The following is a 10,902-nucleotide window of genomic DNA, read 5'->3' on the forward strand; positions in this document are numbered from 1 at the left end:
GATGTTGTCATTGCTCTGCTCTTGTCTATGCACCATTTCTACGAGAGACTGCTTCTGGTCCCTTTTCCAGATGTCCCCGGAATCACAGATGCTGGAGCTGTGGCACAGATGTAGATGTATCTGCTGGGGCTGGTTCTCCCAGGACCCACTGCTATTTACATTGTATCCAATTGTGGTTTTCTGTGATGGTCTCCATTTGTTATCAAAGGTCTTCTTTGATGGAGGGCAGTAGCTACACTTATACAGAAAAAGCAGCAAGCACACCTTTTGAATGACATAACGGGCCTAACAATGTATAAATGAGATTGTATAGTGTTCACATTTTTTTCTGCTCTTATTACTTGACCAAGAGATATAAACATTCTAATTCTGTTGTTGTTTGCTTGTTTTGCTCATTTGTTTTATGAGGAAGTTTCCACTAATATTCTAGTTCAACCCAGGTGTGGTTAGATTATTCATGGTTTTAATCCTAGCACTTTGGAGGCAAAGGCAGGTGGATGTCTGTGAGTTCAAAACCAGCATGATGTACAAAGTAAGTTCCAGGCCAGACAAGGCTACACAATGAGATCCTGGAGGGGAAGGGACGGATAGAGAAGGGGAGGATGGGAGTGAGAGAGAGAAAGAGAAGGAGGGATGGATGGAGGAAGGGATGGAGGGAAAGAGGGATGGAGAAGAGAGGAAATGAGGGAGGGAAGAAGAGAAAATGGAAGGGAAGGAGAGAGGGAGGGAAGGAGGGAGGAAGAGAAAATGGAAGGGAAGGAGAGAGGGAAGGAGGGAGGGAGGGAGGAAAAGAGAGGAAGGGAGGGGAGGGAGAGGGAGAGAGGGAGGGAGGGAGATTGATTTAAGTTGGTTACTCAGTCTCTGGCCTGGTCTCAGTGGGAATTTTAATTTTCACCAGTAGAGGGCAAAATAGCATCAGTCACTAGAATACATTTGCTCAAACAATTTTAGATATTCCTGTGTCCCTCTGGTTAATTAAGATAAACCCAGGTTATATTCATCTTCAGTAGGACAGTTAGACTCTCAGGCATTTAAATACCCCCTTCCCCTCCCCCCACACACCTTGTGTAGAACAGAGGACAAAGCTGCTATTAAAATCTAAGTTTAAAAGCCTTTTCTCAAAAACAACAATCTCCGTCTACCTGGAGGTGGAATGAGCTTACTGGGCTGTTTCGAGTTTACCTCCTTAGCTCTGAAGCAGTCACTTGTTTAGATTACTATCCATATTTTGTTGTTTAGTGAGAGACCAGGCTAATGTGCATAGTTAATCTACAGCATCTGTGGACAGACAGACCCATGCCTACTGAATCATGGCGACAAGATTCACACACAACGTGAAATATGAACCTTCTGTTCTCTGCTTTACTTTTTCCATTGTTCAACTTGTTTTTCACTTTCCTTCCTGTCACCGACTGCCACCTATGCTATTATCAGTCTGCCTACTGTGCTCACATTAAAACATTGAATTGGCTACTGTAGATCCTTTGTATAATGACTATTTCTGAGTTTACAGTTTCGTTGATAATTTGAACTTCCGAAAGCTATCATTACATCTTGTTTTTAATCTGCCAGAGGCTTGTTTTCCCTCGGGACTGTTGGTCATTGAGTGGGTCTTGGCCAGGACATAAAGATACCTGACTTGTTTGATATTGCTTCATCTCTGCGGACAACATCCACAGAACCAGAAACAGGACCAGAACCAGAAGCAAGCAAGTAGAATTCTCAGGAGACTCTATTTTTATAGCCAGAGAGTAGATTCATAGACAGATTTTTTAACCTCTGGAAGACTCTCTGGTCCTACTCCACCATCTCCCTGCCCAGTCTCCCGGGTTACTTAGCACTTCAACTTCTGTCCATCCACACAGTTAAGGACTGTGGACACCACAGACACTGTCAATTTGAGAGAGTAATACTGCATCCCAACTTTTTTTTGAAAATAGACTTTTGTCTCATACCATAGGTTCCACCCAGTTCCCCATCCCTCCACTCCTTCTCTAGCTCCCCATTTCCTTCCTCAGATCCCCTCTCCTACATATTCTCTTCAGAAAAGAGCAGGCCTCCAAGAGACAACAGCCAAACAAGACAAAACAAGATGCAATAGGACAAGGCAAAAGCCCTCATATTGAGGCCAGACAAGGCAACCAAAATCGGGGGCAGGGAGATTCCTAAGAGCAGACAAAAGAGTCAGAGACGCACCTCTTCCCACTGTTAGAAGTCCCACACAAACCACCAAGTTAAGAGCTATAACATATGTGCAAAGGGCCTGGTATAGACCCATGCAGGCTCAGGGCTTGCTGCTTTAGTGTCTGAGCCCTGCTTAGTTAATTCAGTGAGCCATGGTCTCCTGGTGTCCCCCATCCCCTCTGACTCCCACAACCTTTCCTCACCCTCTTCTGTGAGATTCCCTGATTTTCAGTGGGAGGGGCTGGGTGGAGACCTCCAATTTAGACCTTTTCTCTCTGCATAATGTCTGGTGATGGGTCTCTGCACCCTGAAGCCCTACTTTCTAGCAGAAATAAAGTTTAAAGCTGAGGCTACTACTCCCACATTCCCCATCCACCCAGCCTCCCTCTTTGTTTCTGACCTTCATTGTTCCAGTTTGAGTGGTAAGCTTTCTTTCAAATCTCAACTGGGGGTGTGGGGTGTCCTTGGTCTAGACAACCAGAGCAGTTTTAATCTTTCCTGAATGACTGCAGAACAGCAGTTAGTAAAGCAGACATGGAGTCAAGCTTGCTACAAAGGTCAAGTGTTTCCACTCCCTTCCCCCCCTTTACAAATATTTATTTATTGTTATGTGTGTGTGTGAGTGTTTTGTCTGCCTGTATGTATGTGCACCGTGTGTTCTTGACGCCTGAGGATGCCAGAAGAGGGGGTCAGATCCCCAGACTAGAGCTAGAGAGGGTTGTTAGCTGCCTTGTGAGGGCTGGGAACTGAACTCGGGTTCTCTGCATGAGCAGCAGGTGCTCTAATGACTGAGAAGTCCTCCAGCCTTGTCTACATTGGTTACATCCTCATTTAGCATCTCCAGCTCCCACCTCAGGCTTCACTGTCTATGTGCTCTCTTACAGCTGTGGAGTCTCTGCTGGCATCAATTTAGAATTACCTAGAAAAATCAAACAAGTTGAAAACCCACAAAAACACTGATGCCCAAGCTTCCGCTTCATTGTTTTAAAATTAAAAGGTACCATTGTATGAAGTCCCTTGGACAGGTAGAATGAGAATATCAGAAAATTTTTTTGACAGAAACATATTAAGTGTCATACAACTTGACTTTTGAAATTAGTACGACAGTGACTCCAGAAGAAAGCTGAAGTAAAAGGGAACAAAACAAAATCACGACAGCTAGGAAAGGATGGCTGCACATCTGTAGTGCAGGGGCACACTAATGCAAGTACTGTTTCTCCACAGAATTCAAGCATAAGTCTAGCGACGACAGAGAACAACGTGAGGCTCCTGCACAGAGCCACTCAGCAGCATTAAAATAACATTTTACTCCTAAAGAACATAGATGCTAGGTCTAATGAAGGCCGAAAGTGATGCAGGGAACTGGACTGCTAGAACGTTCCTCAGGACAGAGGAACTGAGTAAAGCTGGAGCTTCTCTTTCCCATTCAAGGCAAAGGCTTATCCTGACCACACAGGAAGTGCTTAACACTACCTGGTAAAGTTGGTCTGGTCCTTAAAGTCCTGTGACAAAAGGTTCACAGATATCTTTGCACTAAGGTTTAAAAATGTCTGTCCTTGTCTCTTTGGTTGTGGATCTAACCTTTAAGAGCTGAGCCAGCTCTCCAGCTCAGGAGAACCTACCACTTCCTTAAACCAATATATTCCTAACTACACTCTAAATACTTAACCACAGGGAAGGGTAGATCTCACCCCCCACACTCCCTCAAAGGAGTTCTCACCCCACCCACACTATCAATGTCACTCCTTTTGTACAGCAGGAGACCAACACAGAAAGCTACAACTAGTCAAAATGAAAAGAAATGACTATGGGGGTGCCCAGTCCCAATCAACACATCTATAACCCAAACTTTGCACCCAAGGCCCAGGAAGCATTGCAGAAGACGGGTGGGGATGGGTGGGAGGGGGAGGTCGTAAGACTGAGAGGACTATGAAGTCTTCTGTGAGATTGTGCTTTCTAGATCTGACAAGAAATATTATGGCTGCCTAACCAGACCTGAACAATGACAACATTAGTTGACATGCCAACACAGATAAGGGAGATCTCATGAGGTAACACTCTATAGGAAGCCTTACAAGCAATTAGCAACTGCTGACAGAGGAGAATGAGTCTTCCTAGGGAAGAGCCCCTTAATTGATTCTCGGTATTGAGTGATTTTCTGTATCTATGTATATGTAACAACAGTGCTTGGAGAAGAGGAGGCTCTGAATGGAACAAGGAGGCAGGCATGGAGGGGTAGGAGAAAGGAGAAAGGAGAAAGGGAGAAATGATGTAACTATATTTCAATTAAGTTTAAAAGAGAATTTCTACCCTCGATGCCCATTAATAAGTTTTTATCCATTTTCAGTGATCATGTGCTTATACCATAGTTTTAAAATAATAAATTATTTAATGAAAGTAACAAAGGGTAAATGAATTAATGAAAGTGTACAAAAAGTGTATTGTAGCCATTCTTTAACAGCTGGGTACATTAGTTAAATGACTTGGTGTGGCACAAGCCATAATCCCAGCTATTCTGGACCTCAAGTTCAAAGCTTTGCCTGAATTTCAGGGCGAGTTTAGTGTAGTGAGACGTTATCTCAAAATGTCTTACCTCCACAAGGAAAGGGAAAATAGGCCGAGGCACATAGAGTGCTGTGTGAGGACTTAGGTTCAACCTCAGAACTGAAAAATGCATAGTGAGATGAGGGGGAGTGTCCCAGAGAGCAGCATCAGAGACTGTCACTGCTGTGAGCAGGACTGCTGCCTGACCTGTGACCTATCTCAGCACCCAGCAGTGGGCCATAAAAACCACTGTCTCTCTTTTGTGTCCCCAAATAACAGCTTTTGTCATCACTGGCCTAGCCCCACAGCACACGGGGCCATGTCCAGCCATGGTGAAGAAGACTGTGTATGATGTTGTAATTATGAGCTCTGCACTTGAAGGAATTACCAGAAAATACTTGTGGTTTCCCATAGGTGCATGTAGCATGTATTTGACAGCTTGGTCTCCAGCTGGTGGAGCTGGTTTGGAAAGTTGTAGAAACTGGGACAGAGAATCTTGTAGACTGTTCGAGTCACTGGGATTAGGTGCTGAAGTTCAATAGCCTGACCCCTTTTCTGTCTGTTCTCTGCTTCTTGACTTGAACTATGTGGCCACATGTGTCACATTCCTGCTGCCATGCCTTCCCCACTATACTGGGCTGCGACCTCTTAAATTGAGAGTTAAATAAGACCTTCCTCCCTCGAATTGCCTACTGTCAGATAATCAATCATGGTAATGAGAAGAGTAATGCTGTGTCCTCAGTCCCCCAGAGAGAAGCACCGATATCTGGTCACTTGAATATACATGGTATGTATTAGAACCACTATTCTGCAGCCACTAACCCCATCCATGTTCCTGTGGACACAGCTATACCCTTCCCCTTGCAGTTGGTTGGAACCATATGACTTATTCTTTCTGTCTTTTTTACTTTTCCATTAGTTGCATCTGTGAATAGTTCATGTTAAAAGAAATGGCAAGATTCTGTAATCTAATTGACCCACCCCAGCTCACTTGTGGCCCAAGTAGAATCAGACAGAGCAATTGCCTAGAGAAATTCAGTTAACAACCTTTGTTTAGTAAAGATAGAATCTCAGGCCATATCTTCCATATCCAGAGCCAAAGCTACACTTCAGAGTCATCACCAGCCTCCACATTTTTGCCAAAAGGTGGATAGATAATTCCGTCCCTCCTCCATCTCCCCCTCTCTTACTGAGTGCTATTCAAAACTAAAGACAGTTCTACTCTACCCTTGTTGTTGTTGTTCCAAGGCATGGTTTCTCTGTGTAGCCCCAGCTGTCCTGGAACTCACTCTGTTGTAGACTAGGCTGGCCTCAAACTCACAGATCCACCTGCCTCTGCCTCCTGAGCGATGGGTTTAAAGTTGTATGCCATCACCACCGGGCTTACTCTAGACTTGTATATGATAACCACTATGAGTCTTCTTCCTTCTCACCTTTCATAGCTCATCCAAGTTCTCCGTTTTGAGGAAAGGGATGTCTAGAGAAGGAGACATATACTTTCTTTAATTCAGAGACCATAATACAAGACAGAAGATAATATCACAAATGATTGTTCGGCAAAGTGCAGGTGTTTGAGCCACAAGTCGGGGTGCTTTGGAATGGAGTCTTTGCTCTGGCTTCTGCTAGCTCTGGGACTTGTTCTGTTGCTTTAAGCAAGTCACTTCATCTTTGAAGTCTTGTTTTCACCTGAGAAAAACAGACAAGGCTGTTTGGAGAACTGAGTAATTGTTAGATTTAGCTCTGGAAACTTCCTGGTTTAAAGTATAAAAACAACAAACTGTTTTTCAGCCCACGAGAAGCAAAGTGACCTGTATTTTCAGTCAAGTGTGGCAAATGCTTTTTCCTTCCTTGACTCCACCACCTGTCTGTAAACGTGAAGGCAAACAGGTCCCGTCCTGGGCCTCACAGTGAAGTCAGCAAGGCCTTTCTCTGCTGCTAGCTCCTGTGTTTCCAGTGGTTGGAGAGATTATTTCACTGTGGCAACAGCTTCACCTTCAGAAGTCCATTCAGCTTTTCCATTCATTTAAGCCAAATCTAGATGTGTCTATCAACAGTTGCTTGCAATGGTTCAACTAAACTGGGATTGTCTGGTTCTCTAGTGAGTTTCTACATTCAGTAGAACTTCCAGGAAAGATTACACAATGGCCATGAAGTAGAAGTTGTTATAGGGCTTGTGTCTTTATCTTGTTTCTTGTATTTGTAGTATAGCAAAATCAGCAAGTCTCAGTGGACTTCAGATGTCTTGCTCCACATTGCTTTGTGATGCTTTCTGAAAGGGCGTGCCTAGAAGAGATGCAATCCTGTCACCATCAGACCTTTCCTGACCCAGAAACCCCCTCCCTGTAGCATGATCAGCTTCCTCTCAGCTCTCCACCCCCAGCCATTGCCAACCAAGAGCGGGCTGCTTCGGTCCTGTTTCCTCTAACCATCAACTAGCGCCTCTGTTCTTCAGCAAGGATCCTTCATTGATATTGCTGACAATTCTAACCAGCTGGATGCCTTTAACTTAATTTGTAATATGCGTATGATGCAAAATGACCTCAGAAACAAGAGTAAAAACTATCCTTCCCTAGTCTCCCTGCCCCGCCCCTCAAGTCTGCCTTCTCTTCCTCCACAGAACAGTAATTTATCCTGGCCACTTATTTCTTGTGTGTTCATTAGTTTTTCACTTATAGTCAGTACAAATATTAAGAATTCTTCATGATTTTGTACAAATATACTACTTATACACATTTTCCGATTTTTTTTTTTTGCTTTTATTTTCCTTTATGGACTTTTGTAGGGAAAGCATGACCTCAGTCTCTTCAAGAGAATCTTGTTCTCTTATGTGGAATTCCTTATACTAACTTCTGCTGATCTAGCAAATTATAAGAGCATTTATCAATCAGCCCAGTAGTGTCTAGCACACAGGAAAAGTTCCTGCCTTCTCAGCAATCTGTTGAGTCTGTGTATTTTTCTTAATTAAACCTTGAGGTGTTAGCTAATAGCTTAAAACAGCACGCTATTAGTTGTAATATGCATTATTATTATAATGAGTGAGATTAAATCTGTTTTCATTCCTCTGAAAATTGTCCATGCTGTTTGGTCATATTTCTATTGTCTCTGTAACAGAAATATTCAAGGTTTAATGCTAGTTTCATTGTCTCTAACAATTTCTGGTACACAAGGAATTCCTTAAAATGAATGTATGTTAATGAATGCTTATTACATTATTGGCATAGTTCATCATATCTAACTGCAAAATTCTATGAAAATTTCACCATTGAAAGACCAATTATGAAATTTTAATGGATTAACTATAATTCTCAAATAATTTGAAATTGGCAGAAAACATAACATGGCAAATGGAAATAACTGTGGCCAACTCATGCAATCTTAGGACACAATTAACCATGTGCAAAAGTGAACCAATGTAGCCATTTTACACCAAGAAGAAGCAACAATGTTCATAGATCTCCTCCCACTCTGCCACCAACCTATGACTTTAAAATCCACTGTTGGCTCTTGCTTCGCAGTGTTCAAGAGTCTATGTCCTGGCTGTTCAGCCGTCTTGCGAGCCTGGACACAAAGAACATACAGCGGTTGACTTCTATCTGGACAATGATCCAGGCACAGGTGCTGTACCTGTGGTTTTCCAAGTAATCGTGGATCCTCCTGAAGTACGCTTTGATCTGTAACCTAAGGTCCTTCACACTCAAGCCCCCACTCTTCCGCTCTGCTTTCAGTCCACCCAGCGACTCCAAGTATCCCAGCTGACGGTGAAGCGCAGCTAGGACTTCTTCTATATGGTTTTCCTCCCAAACGCCCCGAGAACTATGTGTCTGGAAGAGAACGAAGATCTGCTGAAGGATCTCGTGCAGAACAGCCAGTACATGTCCCTCTTGGTGCTGGTGAGGACTCACAGACTGCTGAGGGAGCAGGAAATTCTTCCTGTGTGCTAGACACAGCTGGACTGATGAGCTCGGCAAAGCTTTCAGTAGTTGTAAACTTTCTCTGTTCCTCCTTGACTGGAAGAGAATCAATTTCGGTTCTAGAGAGAAGATAGCGAAAGAAGCTAAGAGCAGCAACATTTTCGGGAGCTGTTTGTGAACCATGGCGGAGGGCACACAGTGATCTCTGCACACCTTGTACAACTCCAGTTCTAAGAAATGTTTACCTTTCACACATCTGAAACCATGAGGGAGGGTGTTCTATTCTGCTGCCTTTGTTACCTTGTGTGTCATTTCCCCAAGTTTCTACCTTAGATTTTCTGGTTCCCATTGCAGAGTTTTATGGAGCATTTCCTTTACTTTCCCCATTGTGTTGCTGCTGGAGGAAGTAACGAAAGAGCTGGCCTCACTGTACACTTTCCTTGAGACAATTACAGTTGTCTAATCTGACCTTCTATTATCCCCATTATTTATTATGTACAAGCCCTAACTAACACAATGCACTTTCTAAATGTTTAGTCAGGCTTAGTAATGTACTTTTATTAAGAGCAAGCTTTCTTCTTCAAACAGTGGTATTTCGTGGAGTATTATTTATCAGAGATCTAGTAGTACCCAGAACACACTCAGAGGTAAACTTTAAAATCCACAGGCTGACAACTCATGAAACTTCACGTAGAACTGTAAATGGGCACAAGTATTTGGGCAAATTAATCTGAAAATATGTATCAATGATCTTGGATTATTTTACTATTATTTATATCTCATCTACTCAGTTCAATATGTAATGTTTTAGCTCATAAAATAAAAGTAAAACTTATCAAAAGACTGTGATTATATAGTTTCACGATAGCAGCAAAGTATAAACAACCTACAAGTTCAATACAATGGCCACATATGTGTTATCTTCTAGGAATACATGAAACCAGTAAATGATAAAATGGTTGTGAGAAGAGATGGGAGTGGTTGGATGGTCTATGAGCAAACACATAAGCACTTTCCAGCCAAGTTACATTTGTCAGTTATAGTCACTGTGAGAAAAACAAACATCTCTATCCATCTATCCATCCATCCATCCATCCATCTATCTATCTATCTATCTATCTATCTATCTATCTATCTATCTATCTATCCATCCATCCATCTATCTGTCTATCTCTCTATCAGAAACAATTTATGTTAAATGCCATGTTTTAATACATGTATTAAATCAGGGTAAACAAATTTTTCTTCTTATTTACTGTCTATGGGGAGAACATCCTAAATCCTCTTATTCAAGCTTTAAGGAATCTCAATGACTGTTCCTAGTTCCCCTGCTGTTCACACTCAACGCCTTGCTCTGATCCAACTGTAGCTCAGCAGTTGTTTGCCAGTCTCCCTCTAGCCTTTGTTTCCTTACTGTCCCTGCCTAACCACATTCTGTTCTTCACTCTCTGAGATTAGCCTCTTCAGCTCTCTGTACCTAGCTTATTCCTGGGGCACAATTATCTCCATTTCCATCCATGTTGTAAATGACATACCTTCCCTCTCTTTCTGAAAAAAGATTCAAACACACACACACACACAAACACACACACGCGCGCGCGCGTATTGGGGTGGTGAGGGGGTAGTTGTGGGTAGTTGTGCATATGAGTGCAGGTGCCAGTGGAGATCAGAAGAGGGTACTGGACCCCTGAAGTTGGAATTACAGGCAGTTGTAAGATGCTAGAAATGTGTGCTAGGAACTAGCTAGTCATGGGTCCTCTCTGAAAGAAATGCATGCTTTTAATCACTGAGCCATCTCTTTAGCACCTCCTGCTATTTTTGTTGTTGTTGTTGCTTTAAGGCTGAACTATTTCTTGATGTATATACAACATTTCCCTTATCGATTCATCTGTTATGGGAACCTGTTTCTGTTCCAAGGCTATTATAATTTCACAGTAGGTATGGGACTGCAGGCACCTCTTCAACAGACTGGTTTCCTCCAGATATACACCTAGTAGTGAGCTTACTGACTCACAGTGTAGTTCTCTCTCAACATATTGAGGAACCTCTACTGTTCTCTACGATCATACTTATTTATATCCCTCCAACAGTGCTAAATAATGTCCTTTCATAGAAATTCCCTTCAATTTACAATAATGACCTAAAATTTTATTGATTTCTAAAGATTTGGGATTTTTCAAGATACTTTTCTAATATTGATTTCTAATTTCAATGTTGTGATTCAAGAATAAAGTTTGAGTTCATTGGGTCTATAGATCAGAGT

The 10,902-nt window shown here is 42.4% G+C and overlaps 1 protein-coding gene across 1 annotated transcript; it reads right to left on the reverse strand.

The window, feature by feature from the left end:
- Positions 1-8,183: 8,183 nt before the first annotated feature.
- Ifne (interferon, epsilon) lies at positions 8,184-8,844 on the reverse strand. Its single transcript, NM_001402768.1, has one exon. The coding sequence runs from the start codon at positions 8,820-8,822 to the stop codon at positions 8,247-8,249; it is 576 nt and encodes a 191-aa protein (NP_001389697.1). The 5' UTR covers positions 8,823-8,844; the 3' UTR covers positions 8,184-8,246.
- Between the last annotated feature and the right edge of the window lie 2,058 nt (positions 8,845-10,902).

The sequence above is a fragment of the Rattus norvegicus genome, chromosome 5 (assembly GCF_036323735.1).
Source record: "Rattus norvegicus strain BN/NHsdMcwi chromosome 5, GRCr8, whole genome shotgun sequence".
Taxonomy (NCBI): domain Eukaryota; kingdom Metazoa; phylum Chordata; class Mammalia; order Rodentia; family Muridae; genus Rattus; species Rattus norvegicus.